General features: G+C 50.8%; 1 protein-coding gene across 3 annotated transcripts in view; it reads left to right on the forward strand.

Annotated features, from left to right (window-relative positions):
* Positions 1–16,550, forward strand: part of PPP6R2 (protein phosphatase 6 regulatory subunit 2) — a 59,964-nt gene that overhangs the window by 34,805 nt on the left and 8,609 nt on the right. For 2 of the 3 annotated variants that reach the window (XM_081128199.1, XM_081128200.1), the window contains exons 4-12: positions 1,527–1,713; positions 4,310–4,447; positions 6,003–6,068; positions 7,636–7,748; positions 8,109–8,222; positions 9,996–10,122; positions 11,064–11,216; positions 15,261–15,464; positions 15,870–15,934. In XM_081128199.1, the coding sequence (XP_080984325.1) occupies positions 1,527–1,713; positions 4,310–4,447; positions 6,003–6,068; positions 7,636–7,748; positions 8,109–8,222; positions 9,996–10,122; positions 11,064–11,216; positions 15,261–15,464; positions 15,870–15,934 (1,167 nt within the window). Of the gene's footprint in view, positions 1–1,504; positions 1,714–4,309; positions 4,448–6,002; positions 6,069–7,635; positions 7,749–8,108; positions 8,223–9,995; positions 10,123–11,063; positions 11,217–15,260; positions 15,465–15,869; positions 15,935–16,550 lie in introns of all 3 variants that reach the window. The other variant, XM_081128201.1, reaches the window with a different exon arrangement.

Here is a 16,550-nt window from a genome sequence, read left to right on the forward strand (position 1 = left end):
TGGAGTGGGGCCTTCCTGTCGGCTGAAGGAGCTTCATGGAGGGAGAAGTCTGCTAATCTCAGGAATCAGTTCAGTCCTGCGCTCGGTGCATCTTTTTGTTTGGAGGCCAGTGGTCACCTCTCTGCCTGCGTGACATGGACTTTGCTCTGGCCTTCAGTGCCGCTGCCCTCGCCCTCCTGCCCTGCACTCTGAGCATACGCTCTCTGGCCTCCTGCTCCTAGCGACTGTGTACTCTGCCATGCTGGCTATCACAGCACACGCCTGCAGTGCTGAGCCACCTCCTCTGATTCTGGTCACAGTCCCCCAAGGTGGTCACTGGCCACCCCTCCCTGGGATGACCGCACCTGTCTGGGCCCCCTCTCAAGCCGGGGCCTGCTTGTTAACTGCCCAGTGCTGGGCCTCCTGCAAACCCGTAGGTACCTCATGCCCACTGTGCATTTGGCACTGTTTCTCTGAGCTCTAGGAGGCACTGTCTGGGCTGTCGAGGAACACCGCTCCACAGACAGACTGAAGTCTCTCCCTGATCCCCTTCCACGCTTCACCAACTGTTTCCTCTGGAGCCTCAAACCCAGTCCCCTCTAGCTGGTCCACAGTGAACACCTGAGTTAGGCCTCTGCTGGGGCCTGTGCTAGTGGCTCCCAGGAACAGGAGAGTCACAGTGGCTGACATTGACACTGCTTCGTGTATAAATGAGGAAGCCCAGGCACAGAGGGATCAGCTCATGTGCCTCAGGCTGCACAGATTGTTCCATGTAGTGTCAGGTGTGTGCCAGTTAGCCCACAGCACAGAATGCTCCCACCAGGTCCTTGTCTTCTCTGTGCCTGGCACCCTCACCTGGATTCCCAGATATGTACCCAGATACACCACTGGGCGTTTATTGGCACTGTGATCACAGGCTCTATCCTGGATATGGCAGGTGGTTGGGTAGGTGTACCTGTCTCAGGGCGGTGGCCGTGAGCACATGTGTGTTGCATGGGAAGGCAGGGCCCTCACTGATGTCATGGGATCATGCTTAATGGGGTGAGGATTATTTTGTGTCTGGTCATTTTTATCAAATGAATAGCACATCAGTTACATATATTGATATTCTTTAGTAATAATTTGCCTGCATATACACCTTATAACTAGTACTGCATTGTGAGCTTCTGTCTAGGGACAGACCGACCTGTGCTTGTTGATACATAGGGACAGGAAGGGCATGAAGAGGGGAAGGGAGGACAAGCATGATGAGAACCGAGACTCAGTGACTGTGATGGTGACAGGAGGTGAGAGACCTTGCAGGTGAGCATGAGAGCAGAGGCCTGGAAAGAGTGCAGGGCACGAGGATGGTGGGTTAAAAACGTTGACCTAATAGTCAGAAGTGCCAGTTTGTCTCAGACTTAGCACATTTTTGTTCTATTCCACAGTCTGTCAGTGTTTTGCTCTTGCCCATGGGTCTGTTTCCTAAGGGGCAGATTATTTAAGCAGTTTCCCGACAGTTGGAGAAGTCTAATTTCACCTCCAGTTGCTGACATTGTGCCCTTTAGGTACCCAAACACGGCCTGTGAGCTGCTGACGTGTGATGTGCCGCAGATCAATGACAGGCTTGGTGGGGACGAGACTCTGCTGAACCTTCTCTATGACTTCCTGGACCGCGAGCCACCTCTTAATCCTCTGCTTGCCAGTTTTTTCAGCAAGACCATTGGGAATCTCATTGCAAGAAAGACGGAACAGGTAAAGTCTGCCAAGCCCCTGTGGTTCGGGGTTTCCCCCCGATCATTGGTAGGGGCGTGCAGGAGGCAGCCGATCCATGTTTCTCACATTGATGTTTCTCTCTCTCTCCCCCTCACTTCCTCTCTCTCAAATCAATAAAAGCATGTCTAAGGGTGAGGATTAAACAAAAAAAGTTCAAAAAAAAGAGTTATATGTTTTATTACCTGCGTAGGTTGGTGTCTCCATCATCGTGGTCAAGACACCAAACAGTTCCAAACCACAGGGGTCCTTTGTGTTGCCCTTTTCAACTGCTCCCACCTTTCTCCTGTCCCTACCCTTCACTCATCCCCAACCACTCATCTGTTTCTGTTTCTAAAATTTTGTTATTTCAAAATGCTACTTAAGTTATATAATACGTAGCCTTTGGGGATTAGCTTTCTTTCTTTTTCAGCATAATTCCCTGTAGAGCCCTTCAGGTTGTTGGGTGTATCAGTAGTACATTAGTGTATTCCTTTTATTGCAGGCTGGTATTCTGTGGCATATGGGTCCCGTAGTTTGTTTATCTGGGCTGATTTCAGTTTTTGGTGATGACCAATAAAGCTGCTGTTCTTATAATTTATTGCTATAGTCTTTTGTTTTATCTACATACAAGATCATGTTATCTTTGGTTAATGACAATTCTATTTTGCCCTTTACAATTCTTAGACCTTTTATCTCTTTTTCTTGCCTTATTGCATTGGCTGGAACCTTTAGTACAATGTTGGATTAAAGTGGTGATAATGGGCCTTCTTGTTTTATTTATTACCTTGGAGGAAAAATTTACATTATTTTATGGTTCAGTATGATGTTTGTTGTGGGGTTTTTGCAGATTTTTTTTTTTTTTAAGAGTTTATTTATTTATTTTAATATATCTTTATTGATTTCAGAGAGAGGAAAAGAGAGGGAGAGAGAGAGCTAGAAACATCAATGATGAGAGAGTCATTGATCGGCTGCATGTGCCCTGACCGGGAATCGAACCCTGATCGCCTGGATCCTAGGTCGATGCTTAACCACTGAGCCACGCCCGGCTGGGCACAGATTTTTTTTTTTTTAATCAGAGTAAAGGAATTTTCTTTATTCCTAGTCTTTTTAGTTTATAACATGAATGGTTGTTGAAATTTACTAAATTTTTTTACCGTATTGAGTTGCTGATAAGATTTTTCTTCTCTGTTTTGTTAATAGGTAAATTTTACTGAGTAGTTTTCTAATGTTAAATCAGCCTTGATTTCTTGGAATACACCCAACTTGGTTGTGACATGCTTTTTTTCATATTGCTGAATTTTTGCATCTAGGGTCATTAGTGAGGTTGGCTTATAATTTCCTGTTCTTACAATGTTCTAATCAGGTTTTTAGAATGACGTTTTTATGTCTATCTATAATGACATGGGGCATAATCTCACATTTTATGTTTCCTGAAAGACTGTATGTAAGATTGGGCTCATTTCTCTTTAAATGTTTGGTAGAGCCTGGAGTTTTCTCACAGAAAACAGATTTTGCATCTTTTGATGCTCTAGAGCTATTCAGACTGTTTATTTCTTCTTGTCAGTTTAGGTAAGTATGTTTTGTAAAGAAACTTTTACATTTCTAAATTCATATAAATTGGTATAAAATTGTCCCTGATAAGCTCTCATAGCTTTTATATGTGTAGGATCTGCAGTGATGTCCCTCGTTTCATTTCTAATAATCTTTCTCTCTAGGAGCTTAATCATTCATTTCAAAGAACCCTCCTCCCTCCACTTTTTCCTCTCCTCCCCTTCCTCCCAGCCCTGTGAGTGTGGCTGATACCCCCCAGCTGGATGGCTCTTCTCTTTGTCCCCATTGTTCCCAGTGGAGTCCTGGGTCTGCCCAGCACAGTGACCTGGACATGTAGGCACTTTACCTCTGGCTGAGCTAAACGTGCAGACACATAGCCCGGAAGGACTCCGCCCAGGCTGCCTCCCCCACCTGCACACTCAACCTGCAGCCACCCCTGAGTAGTCCACCCCACGGTGCTGGCTGCCATGTCCCCCTCCCCCTGGTGGCTTCATACTTCATACTTAGCTGTTCTCATCTCGTTGGCACTGATCACCAGCCAACCACACATCACTGCCTCCTCTTTTTTAAAACCTCAGTCCTTGTTCCCTGGGCCATGGGTGACTGGCTGTCTTGTGTGTTCTGTGCTCTTTAGGTTGGTGTCCCAGGTTCAGGGACTGTCAGCAGTGACCATCATCTCCTGGCTCAGCTTTGTCCGCGCTGGTCATTTCTGTTGAAAAAACTTGAGTCAGTGTGTCCTGAGTGGTTGCTGTGCACAGCAGCCTGTGTGGTCTCTCGGGCTGTTTGTGTCACGTTCTCACAGAGGGTCCCTGTCAAGCAAACCTCTGTCGGCCCAGGATCCTCATCCTCCCCACCCCCTGCCACTGCCTCTAGGACTCCTGTGTTCAGGCCTCTGCCTGGCCTTGCAGAGGCCTTTCTTATAGCTTTTTTAGGTCTTGCCATTATTTCTGCTCAAGATAATTGAAAATTAATCTTAGTGTTCTTCGGGGAGCATCTTATGGTGTTAGGGTTGGACCTACTTGCTTACCAGGGTGTTTGACTTCAGGTGATTGTGTTCCTGAAGAAGAAAGACAAGTTCATCAGCCTGGTCCTAAAGCACATTGGCACCTCGGCCCTCATGGACCTGCTGCTTCGCCTGGTCAGCTGCGTGGAGCCAGCCGGGCTCCGACAGGAAGTCCTGAGGGTGAGTGTGTGGGCCTTGTTCTTGGAGCCCCATCCCTCTTTGGTGTGTCTGCAGATTCTCGAGTGTGTGTTGATGGCTGCACAGGAGGCCGGACTTGAGCGAAGGAGCTCGGAGCACTGCATGCTTGGCGCTCCCAGTTTCCCATCCCACACGGGTTCCTCCCTCTGGGGTCATCAGGGCTCTTGTCAGGCTTATACTTGAGGCTGGGTCTAGACTCCACACCTTTTCCCTTGTCCTGTCTCAGTCCATTTAAAAGCAAAGAGCAGAGCAGTTCCTTCTATCCCCTCTGTGAAGAAGCAGAACCAAGCTTTCCTGACCACCCCTCTAGCCCCAGCCCCATGGCCTCAGGCAGGAGCTCAGGTGGGCTGGCTCTGTGTCCTGCACAAACCTGCGAGGAAAGCACGAGCCAACAAGGATTCCATGCAGGGAAATGGCAAAGACCAAGGTTACCTGTTATTTGTCCTGGAGTGTGTGCACGTTTCTGTCCTCATGGGTGTTCACAGTACCAGAAGCTGCCCGTAGCTCCCTGAGGGCTTTCCCAGAAAAAAGGGGGTTCTTTACCCAGAGAAGCCCAGGAGATCAGTGCTGGGCAGCTTGTCCACTGGTGTTTGGAGAGTTTTGTTTGCCATGCAATTTAAAGTAAAATGTACCATTGTTCCTTCTTGCCCATTTTCCAGCTCCTGGAATCAGGTGAGTTTTCATCAAGGTGGCAGTGCTCAGTCTTAGGCTAGTAACTTGTATTACTCTGGAGAGCCTCCCACTAAGAGCCAGTCATATAGCCACAGCCCACAGCGAGCGCAGCATGAACGCCAGCTGTTCTTCAGAGTTCGTGGGAAGCCTGCACTGACCTGTGCTGTGCAGTCCTGGGTGCAGGTCATCCCGTTTCTGGATGAGGAGGTGCACAGGGGGAGCTGGGTGTGACCCAGGTCAACCGGGCCACCTCACCCTTGGACCTCCAATAGTGTCTAGCACATCCTCCTCCTGGTGCTCCTGCATCCTCACCAGGGTCCCTTTGCTCCTGATCTTGAAAAGGCCAGACACTGCAAGAGCGGAGGCCAAGCCCTGGCCAGTGTGGCTCCATTGGTTGGAGGGTTGTCCCATACACCAAAGGGTCGCGGGTTTGATTCCTAGTCAGGGCACATACCCAGGCTGCGGGCTCAGTCCCCTGCCTATGGGAAGCAGCAGATTGATGTTCCACTCTTTCCCTCCCCCTTCCTCTCTCTAGAAAATAAAAATAAAAACACCTTTGGGTGGGGATTAAGAAAAAGCCGCGGCTGAGCTGGGCCAGCATGGGGAGGGCTGGTGCTCGGCTCCTCAGACACACTGGTCTGCGTTTCACTCTGCGCCATTAGGACTTGCGGACGGCGGTTCCCTCCTCAGCAAACTTTGGGTCACTCCCAAACCTGGTCACTGCCCATTCTTTCTGGTCCTGGGCGGGTGCACTTGTAGGGCAGCGAATCCCTGGTGGAACCCGGTGAGTGGATACCTTCCACACCCAGGACTTCCCATCGTCAGATGTGAGCAGAGTCATCAGCAGGCGTCTTTTTCCTTTCAGTGGCTTAATGAAGAGAGGACCATTCAGAGACTCGTGGAATTGATCCACCCGAGTGAGCATGAAGACGTGAGTACTCGCCCACAGGCCCGCCTGCCGCAGGGCTCCTCACTCAGGTGTCGGGCAGCACCCTCTGCTGCTGTCTGGGGCCAGTCAGTCCCTTCCTCAGAGGAGGACCAGTGACGTACTTTTCTCTCTTCCTTTACCAAACACTGACTTCTAGACTTTTTTTTTACTAAAAAATAATGCATACATATCATAAAAAACAGTTTGAACAGATTGTATTAGCTGTCTGTACTTGAGTAATAGATTACCCTGAAACTTACTTGCCCAACAAGTACTTTTTTTCTTCGTTTCTGTGGATCAGGGATCTAGACACAGCCGAGCAGGTCCTCTGCCCAGGATCACTTATAGGGCATCTCAGGATCCACCTGGGGCAAGAGGGTTTGCTTCCCTCGTCACTGGACCCTCGGCAGGACTCAGTTTCTTGAAGGCTGTTGACTGGGGCCACCCTCAGCCCCATGCCCCAGGGGCCTCTTCACAGAGCAGCTCACAGTGTAGCTGCTGGCTTCCCTCAGAGAGCAGGACGAAAGTCAGTCTCTTGTAGACTCATCTTAGGAGTGAGAATCCTCACTGGTGTGTTCTGCTCCTTAGAAGGGAGTGGCTGGTTCTAGCCGTGCTCAAGGACATGGTTACAGGGTGAGAGCTCTGGCAGGAAGCCCCCACTGCCAGTGAGAAGTACGTAGGGTGGTGATGGGCTTCCTCTGCCGACCCTTCCTTCCGTGGTAACCACGGGGGAGTGTGTGGGGTATTCCCTGACAGGCCTTTTCTCCATGCGACCAAGAAAATGCACTATCCTCAGCAATTTTGAGAGCAGTGGTGCTCACTTGTGTCGACCCTTAGCTGCCTCCAGGCCCTTCTGTTCTTTGTCCTGTCATGCTCTGGAGGGTGTCTGTGCCCCCGATCCCCCCATGAGTTTGAGCGTTGGGGGCTCACTGCTGTCCACAGGTCCACAGGCAGGTTTGAAGCCACAGAGCCAACCTGGCTGCTCCCATTTTTTTGTGAGGTGGTGGTGGGTGCCCTTCCTTTAGCCCTGTGTCCCTGAAGTGTATATGTCAACACTACATGTCCTGACACCCCTGCAAGGGGCTAGGGCTGAATCTGTGTTCACCTGCCCCGTGGAAAACCCCCACGTGGTGGGCAAGTGCACTGAATTAGGTTCCACATTTTCACGAGGTTCACGTTTCCCTGAAAAGTTGCATCCTTTGTTTTCTCTGTAGCAACTTTTGTATTTTCATGAACTTGCAGGACTTGTTCTGATTATTAGTAGCTCCTTGTTAATTTAAAATACAGTATCAGTAATGTGGTCACATATGCAGTGTACCTTAACATGGTCCAAGGGGTGGAGCTGTACCTGCGAACCACAGGTGACTGTTGAGACTCAGGAAGTTCAGTGCAGCCAGGAGTCTGAGCAGACCTGCATCCTGACTGTGGAAAAGCAGACCTTGCATCTTGGAAATGAACTGGTTTAGAGAGTCCTGCAGCTTCTGGAAAATGAGCGGCAGGACTCTGATCGTCCGGCAGGCTGCTCTGCTGATGTTTCTCCTGGCCCTAACGGCCGTTTCCCTCTTTCCAGAGGCAGTCCAATGCTTCACAGACCCTCTGCGACATTGTCCGGCTGGGCAGGGAGCAGGGCAGCCAGCTGCCAGAGGGTCTGGAGCCGGACCCCCTTCTCGCAGTGCTGGAGTCGTGAGTGCTGGCCATGGGGCTGGTGGGCCTGGCCGATGGGTGGGTGCTGGGGTCCTTCTGAGTTGTGAGAACGTCTCCAAGCCCTATCTGAACACTTACACACACTGCTACTTCCTCTGATTTGGATTCCAATGAGCTGTTTATGAAGTGCTCACCCCGATCCAGTTGCATTGATGGGCCTACTTCCCACAGGAGGGTCTCTAGGCAGGTCCAGCGAGCCCAGGCCAGCAGGGGCAGGAACATCCTGAGAACCCTAGGCACCTGGCCTGAAACCTGAGCGTGTTGCACCTCCACGGGGAGGGGAGACGTCCTTTCTGTCTGCATCTGCTCCCCAGGCAGTGATCCATGTGTGTCTGACAGGCAGGACTGTGTGGAGCAGCTCCTGAGGAACATGTTTGACGGAGAACAGACTGAGAGCTGCCTCGTCAGTGGGACTCAGGTGTTGCTGACCTTGCTGGAAACAAGGCGGGCTGGGTGAGTGCCTCTTGTGAGGGAGGAGGTTGCAGGACACTGCGTGTGACACCTCAGTTGCAGGAGGCTTGAGTGCAGTCTGATTTTCAGTTGTGCAGCTAGTCACATGGGTAGACTCTCTTTGTTGGAAAGGTAAATCCATGGCTATGGCCAAGCCCAAGCCCTCAATCCACTGCCCCCCTTTTATCCTTACCAGAGGACATGTTTCTGTTGATTTGAGGGAGGAAGGGAGAGAGAGACATTGATCGGTTGCTCCCTGTATGCACCCCGACTGGGGATCAAACCCACAACCTGGGTATGTGCCCTGACCAGGAATCAAACCCATGACCCTTTAGTGTATGGGGTGACGCTTCTGCCAACTGAGCCACGCGGCCAGGGAGGCCAAGTCCCCCTTGACCATCACCATCAGTCATGGTGCTCACTGTCACTTGTTTGCAGAGTGTTTATAGACCTGTCTGCGGAGTAGGTATGGCTGGTGGTTTTCCCAAGGACTGTCCCAACGAGTCCCCACAGCACGTGTGGGTTGTGTCTGTATGTGCGCATGGGGGGATGTGCATGGGGGTGTGCCCATGGGAGGTATATGCGTGGGGCGTATCTGTGTACATGGGTGTGTGTGCGTGGGGGGCGGGTGTTCATGGGGTATGTGCATTGCTGTCAGCTCTGTTCCGTCAGGAGCGGTGGTAATGGTCTCACTCTCCCAAGGAGACTGTAGTTCCCTCATTTCCTTATGCCGAAGGGAACTTCACTGTAGCCCCAGCACAGATAGCCTGTACATTTTTTTAATCTTTATTGATTTCAGAGAGAGGAAGGGGGAGGGGGAGAGAGATGGAAACATCAATGATGAGAAACATCAGCATCAATCAGCTGCTTCCCACAGGCCCCCCACTGGGGATCGATCCCACAACCCGGGCATGTACCCTGACTGTGAATCAAACCGATCTCCTGGGTCCTAGGTCAATGTTCAACGCCTGAGCCACGCCGGCCAGGCAGCCTGTACTTTTTAAAAAGAAAGAACAAGAAATGTCAGATTGGCTTAATCTCGGTAGTGAGGTTATTAGCAGTTTCTCTGTCTCTTTGTCTCTCTCTGTCTCTCTGTCTCTGTCTCTCTCTGTTTCTTTGTCTCTCTCTGTCTCTTTCTGGTACCCAATACATATTAACTTTTTACCTAAAAAGAGAATTACAATGTTATCATTTTCTCTAGTTAAGCAGCTGGAATATTGGATCTTTCACCTTCACGAATGCAGGAAGCCCAGGCTGTTCTGTAGCAGGTCAGGCTGCTCCAGTCCTGGTTCAGGCTCCATGTGATGAAGGGGCAGCATAGACATGAGGGAGACAGATGAGCCAGCTGATTCTTTTTGCTGTTTATCTTTTTACGTATTTAAAATTTTCCTATAATGATCATGTATTACTTTTATGATTGGAAAAAGTGTTTAAATAAAGATCTCAGAGATATCAGCTTGACAAAGCCAGAGGGACAGTGTGGGCTGGTCCTGTTTCCTGTTTCTCAGCCAAGAGGTGAGGATAACTGGATATTTTCAAAGCAAGAGGGGAGCAGAAATGGTTCCTGAGTGTGACGTCCCCAGCTTGTCGGGGGCTAGGCTGAGCCGTGGTACTCTGGGCCGTCACCTGGGAAAGCTTTCTAATGGCCTTGGGCGTCTCTCTTCTCTCTGTATCAGTCACCATACCACCCTTGAGATGATTAGGGACATTGGGCAGGGGAGTGAGATGCCACAGAGGCCAGGGCGTTCCCGTCTCCATATGCTTCCTCATCCACAGGACAGAGGGCTTGGTGGACTCCTTTTCTCAGGGACTGGAGAGGCTGTGCACTGTCAGCGGCAGTGTCCTGCACAGCATTGAGCCGCGGCTGAAGGACTTCCACCAGCTCCTACTCCACCCGCCAAAGGTACAGGACTTGGGACAAGCAAAGTACCCACGGTTTACCCAGGATGAGTGAACACACTCACACTGCTATTCCCTGACTCTAACTTGAGAACCACCAGGCAGATGCCAGGGGCTTGATTTCAGACCCCCATCCCCTTAATGTCTGTCTGTTCTCTTAGGGGGAGCCTGGGGCTTGGACATTTTGCAGCCCCCCAGATGACTCTTGCATTCTTAAATAGGGGTCATCTGAGAGCCTACATTCCTCGTCAGCCTGGCCTCTGAGTCAGGGGCACCCACAGCCAAGGGTCAGGGGTCCCAGAGGAGGCTCTTGCTCAGTTCAGCAGCTCTGGGAGGCGCTTGGGGTCATGTTGAGGAGGTTCACTCTCTCATGGCCACCCCAGTCTGCCTCGCCCCTGCTGAGCTCAACTTAGCCCCTCCCCCAACTCAGCCCTTTGCTCCTGGTGCTTCTCCTGTGCGCCCACATTGGTTGACCACACTGCTTTATTTATCAGCTTGCTTAGTGTCTGCCTCCCCCCCAGGAAGGAAGCTTCACAAAGGCAGGGGTTCTGGAGCTTTCTGTTCATGGAAAGGTGGATGCGTTACACTGCTCGTGCAGGATCAGGAAAGACCTGAGTGCAGTCTGACAGGGCAGCTCTGCTCTCAGTCTCTCCCAAGAGTGTTCACAGCTGCCCCCTGAGGGCACTGGTCCTGTCTTGTTCACCAGGGTGCTCAGCCCTGTGGCTGGCAGGCTGGGACCAGAGTGCCCGGGCTTCTAGGTGCGGTGGCCCCCCTCACTCACTCTGTTATTCCTTCTTTTCCTCTTGCTGGCAGTGCTGCCTTGAGGAAGCCCCCACTCCCCCACTCCTCTGGCTGTGCCACATCACGGAGCAACAGCCCTGGCCCTTTGAGCAGTGGCCATGCTGGGCTGCAAGGTTCCAGTGGGTGGTGCTTCTGTGTTTGCAGAGAGCAGCAATCCTGACCACCATCGGCGTGCTAGAAGAGCCCCTAGGAAATGCCCGTCTGCATGGCGCCCGCCTCATGGCTGCACTGCTGCACACAAACACACCCAGCATCAACCAGGAACTCTGCCGGCTCAACACCATGGGCTTACTGCTGGTGAGTGGGCACCGCTGCCAGCCGCCCTCCCCCATGTGTCTGTCCACATATCTTGCAGGGCCAGGGTCCTCGGCAGTGGGCAGACCAGGCAAATGCCACAGGGCAGGGTCCATCGAGCAGGCAGCTGGACCCCAGCACCTTTGGGAGGGCCTGCCCAGCAGGGGGCTCTGGTTTGGTCCTGAAACAGGCACAGTCTGCAGAGAAACCATTTTCTGGACCCACCCCAGGCCTGACCACACCCTGAGCGGCAGTGGGATGTGCCTCTGTGTAGGCTCACAGAGAATCGCTCTGAAAGCAGAGGGCAGGTTTCCAGTCTGTTTGAAGGTGTGGGGTAATATGGTCCATGTCCTTCCAGACATTCTGCCTTCCGGTAGAACTTTGATTTTAGCTCTTTGACATAAAACATCCTAAAGGAACAGCTGCTCACTCCACAACAAGGCCCCTCTGCACTTCTTGTCAAAGCCAGTGGGAACACCCCTCATTCAGCAGGCACCCCCCGTTGCCTGGAGGGCACCTGGGTGTCTGAGGAGAGGGTTAGGCAGGCAGAAGGGGGTGCTGATGGAGGGGGGCATCGCTCTGAGTGTGCACCAGGGGCAGATGCAGTCCCCAGGCTGCTCTTTGGCCTTGCCCTTGTCCCTTTGTCCCAGGAAGCTGAAATCTCTTTCAATTTAAATCATAATCCCAGAAGGAGCCAGCCTTGGAACTGGGCCTGAAGTACTGGCCTCATAAGCTGTTGCAGCCTTTGGAAATACCAGCAGGATTATGACCAACCTCCCTCCCTGTCCTCTTAAAATTTTGCTCTCTTTTCCACTCCCCTTTTGACTTTTATTGTGGTAGTAAATATGTAACATAAAATTTACAGCTGAATAATTTTTAAGTGCACAGTTAATTCAGTGGCATTAAACACACTCACAGCTTATGTAACCATCAGAGCTGCTTATCTCAAACAGAAACACCGATCACTGAGCCATCGATCCCTGTGCCCTCCCCCAGCCCCTTCACCCACCACCTGACTTTTTGTCTCTTGAGTTTAGCTACTCTAGGGACCTCCTATAAGTGGAATCACACAGTATTTGGCCTTGTGTGTCTTGCTTGTGTCGCTGAGCATGTCTTCAAGGTTTGTCCCCGTTACAGCAGGTGTCAGGATTTCCTTCCTTTTCTTGGCTGAATGATCTTCCACTGTGTAGATGGACCACGCTTGCTCATCCATTCATTATGGGGATGCGTGGGTTGCTTTCACCGTTGGGCTGTTTTGAATATGCTGCTCTAAACACAGAGGCACAAACACCTGTTCGAGTCCAGCTTTCACTTCTTTTGAGCATATGCCCGGGAGGGGAGTAGCTGGGTCACATAGCAATTCTGTGTTCAACTTTCTGAGGAACCGACTGTTTTCCACAGCGGGTGCACCATTTTACATTCCCGCCAGCAGTGTGTGAAGGTTCTGATTTCTCCATGTCCTCGCCAAAACTTGTTTTTTGTTTTTTTTTAATAATAGCCATTATAACGGTTGTGAAGTGGTTGGTATCTCGTGGTGGTTTTGATTTGCATTGCCCTAGTGATGTTGAGCATCTTTTCATCTGCTTATTTTGGCCACATGTACGTTTTCGTTGGATGGCTGTCCAAGCCCTTTGCCCATTCTTGAATCAGGTTGTGTGGTTTTGGTTGTTGTTGAGTTATAGGAGTTCTTTATACATTCTGGATTAAGTTATTTTTTGACTTTCAATTCTGTGGGTTCTTTTCACTCTGTGGATGGTTTCCTTTGACACACAAAAGTCATATCCAAGAAAGCATTGCGAAATCCACTATCATGCAGCTCACCCCCTATGTTTTCTAGGAGTTTTATATTGTTGCCTCTATCGCATCTTCGATCTGTTTTGAGTTGGTCTGTGTATGTACATAAGGTGAGGGTACAGCTTCATTCCACTGCCTGTGGGTGTCCAGTTCACCCAGCACCACCTGTTGAAAGACTGTCCTTTCCCCGTTGAATGGTTTTGGCACCTTTGTTGAAAATCAATTGACCATAAACGGGAAGGTTTAATTCTTGACTCTCAACTCTCTTCCATTGGTCTTCATGTCTGTCCTCATGCTAGGGCCACACTCTGCTGAAAACTGTAGCTTTGTAGTACGTTTTGAACTGAAGAATTGTGAGTCCAACTTTGTTGGGGGTTTTTTTTGGTCAAGATTGTTTTGTCTTTTGAGGATCCCTTGTGATTTCATAAGAATTTTTGGATGGGTTTTTCTGTTTCTACAAAAAAAATGCCATTGGGTGGGATTTTGATAGAGATTGTGTCGAATCTGTAGACCATTTTGGGTGGTGGTGTCCGTTAACAGAATTGTCCTCCATGGACAATTTTGGGTGCACTTCCGTTTACTCAGGTCGTCTTCAGCTTCTTTCAGCATGTGTATGGTTCTCAGTGTACAAGTCCTTCCCTCCTGGTTGAATTCACTCATGAGTATTTTTTTCTTTTGGATGCTGTTGTAAATTGAATAATTTTTTTTTTTAATTTTTGGATTGTTGATTGTTAGTGTATAGAAATGCAACTGGTTTTTGTGTGTTGATTTTGTGTCTTGAAACTTGTTTATTAGATCTAACGGTTTATGTGAAATTTGTAGTTTTCTTCATATAAGATGTGTCATCTGTGAAAAGATAGTTTTACTTCCCCCACCCAGTTTGGCCCCTCTTCTTTCTTTCTCCTCCCTGACTGCCCTGTGAGAGCTTGCCACGCCCCGCCTCCCCTGTCCCGAGGAGACGCGCGCAGTCTATTGCACTCGGTGCGTGTGCTGTGGGCTGTCGCGGGTGCTCTTACACTGAGGGAGTTTCCTTCTCTTCCTAGTTTGTTAAGTGTTTTGGGGTGGTTTTTTTTGGTTATTTTGTTTTAAAAAAATATGTATTTTTTATTGATTTCAGAGAGGAAGGGGGAGGGAAAGAGAGAGAAACATCAATGATGAGTCATTGAAGGTGCCTCCTGGGGATGGAGCCCGCAACCTGGGCATGTGCCCTGACCGGGAATCTAACCTCGATCTCCTGGATCATAGGTCGATGCTCAGCCACTGAGCCACACTGGCTGGGCTAAGTGTTTTTATAAAAAGAACCTATTGTTGAATTTTGTCCAGGGCTCTTCAGTGTCAGCGAGATAATTAGACAATTTTTGTCCTCTGATCAATAAACTGACCAAGTGGATGGTTGATTTTCACATTGACCCATCCTTACATCCAGGAATATCCCACTTAGCCATGGTGTGTAACCCGTTTAATATGCAGCTGAGTTCATTTTGCTAGTATTCTGTTGAGGATTTTTGCACACCCTCCCGCCCTTTCCCCCCACCCAGCCCCATTGCACCCTCCCTCCAAGTAGGCAGCAGTCTAGGATAGGCTGCTGTGGCCTCTGCTCTGTGTGAGGTGGCCCTGGGGGTGCAGATAGGTGTGCCTTCTCCACCTCTCCCCTCCAGTGCCTCCTTACCCACTTAAGGGGTCAGAGATTCAGGGACAGGCTGTGGTTGCTCTCCTCACCCCTGCCCCCATCTGGAGAGGCTGTGAGAGGAGGTGCTGCCTCCTCACTTGGCCTCCTCTGGGCTTCAGCTGGTGCAGCTCAGGTTTGGGTCCCTCTGGGTTCCTGTGGGCAGTGTCCACATGTGTGCCATCTGATTTCACATCCCTCCTGGGTGTTTGCAAATTTAACACACTTCTACTGACTCATGGGTCAAGATACAATAATAAATGAAGAATATTAATTCTACATTGTGGAATGTGTAGAGTGTAGCTAATGTGGATTGTACTAGGAGATACACAGCCTTTTAAAAACACGGGATGAAAGAGGCTAGAAATGAGTGGCTCTTCTAATTTGGAGGCGAAAGGATTGATCCTCAGACATGTTCAGATGAGAGCAGAGCAGGCTCTTTCAGAAATTTCTCACAGAGGGATGATTTTAAGCAGATGCCTCAGCACCTGCCCGGCCGCCCACAGCCTGTGAGAATGGAGTGCTGCCCCCCTGGCTCCCATCAGGAGCAAACAGCCCAGGAACTTTCCTCTGTCCTGTTTCCCCAGGACCTGTTTTTCAAGTACACCTGGAACAACTTTTTGCACTTCCAAGTGGAACTATGCATAGCCGCAATTCTCTCCCATGCCTCCCGGGAGGACAGGGCAGAAGCCAGTGGACCCGAGAGCAGGGCAGAGCCTCCACCTGGGAACGGGGACTCAGGGACCCCCCAGCCTGTTGCCAGCAACCCCGAGAACACAATGGTGACCCATGTAAGTCCAGCCAGTGTCCAGTGTGTCATTGTGTGTTGCTGTGTGTCACTGTGTGCTGAGCCCCATGTGGACATTCACGTTGATGTGGGCCCTCTGAGCCAGCAGTGCCCCCCCCACCCCCCGCGTTTTCTTTTCTTATCCTCACGTGACACGGTGAGCTGCCCTCCTTTAACCAGGAGAGGGAATCACAAGGAAAGGGCATGAGAACACTTTCTGGGATTTGGGCCTTTTGAATACATGTGCGTGCACCCTTGACGTGGCACATCTTTCCTGCTCACCCGTGAGCGCTTCGCATGATGCTCACCTCCAGGCCACTGGCTTGCTTCCTGCTAAGCCCACTTGGTCCACGGAGGGTGGAGGGGAAGACGCAGCCCCTCATACCCTGACTGTCAGCCTGTCCCCCAGCTGTTCCAGAAGTGCTGCCTGGTCCAGAGGATCCTGGAGGCCTGGGAGGCCAATGACCACACACAGTAAGAACCTCTGGGTGTCTGAGGGAGTGTGCCTGAGGGGTCAGTGGGCCCCCAGGGCCCCATGGAAGGTTTGGTTTCCAGAAAGGGCTTCTGCTACTGAAGGAAACAGTTGCTGGGCTGCCTGGGAGGCCAGGGCACAGAGCTGACAAGCAGAGCCAAGCAGTCCCCGGGCCTGGGCTGTGTTCCTGTTCCCCCCTCCTCCTCACCCCAACCCTCGCTCCCTAGGCCTCCTTCACCTTCCTCCCTCGCCTGTCCTGTGCCCACACTGTGTCCCGAATCCCCCGTCTGCCCACCCCCGCACCAGCCACTTCTGTCACTGAGCCCTTGAACCCTCAAAAGTGTCCACGCCACTTCCTGCTTCCTCCCTGCCCTGCGTGGCCTCTTGTTGCATGAGCATTTGGGCTCTTTCTGAAACACAGATGAGATGGTGTCACTTCTGCCTGAAGGTCTTGACCACCCAGGTCCCCAGGGTGCCCTGCAGGGTCCAGTGTAGGCAGCCCCTCCTTACTGCCCTGCCCTCTCTCTGCTGACTGCTGCTCCTCGGTGGGGCTGCCTCACTTCCCCAGGTTTATCCCTCATATCCTGCTCTCACTGAACCCACCAAGTTTGTCTGTTC

Source organism: Miniopterus schreibersii (genome assembly GCF_964146895.1).
Source record: "Miniopterus schreibersii genome assembly, chromosome: 2".
Classification (NCBI taxonomy): domain Eukaryota; kingdom Metazoa; phylum Chordata; class Mammalia; order Chiroptera; family Miniopteridae; genus Miniopterus; species Miniopterus schreibersii.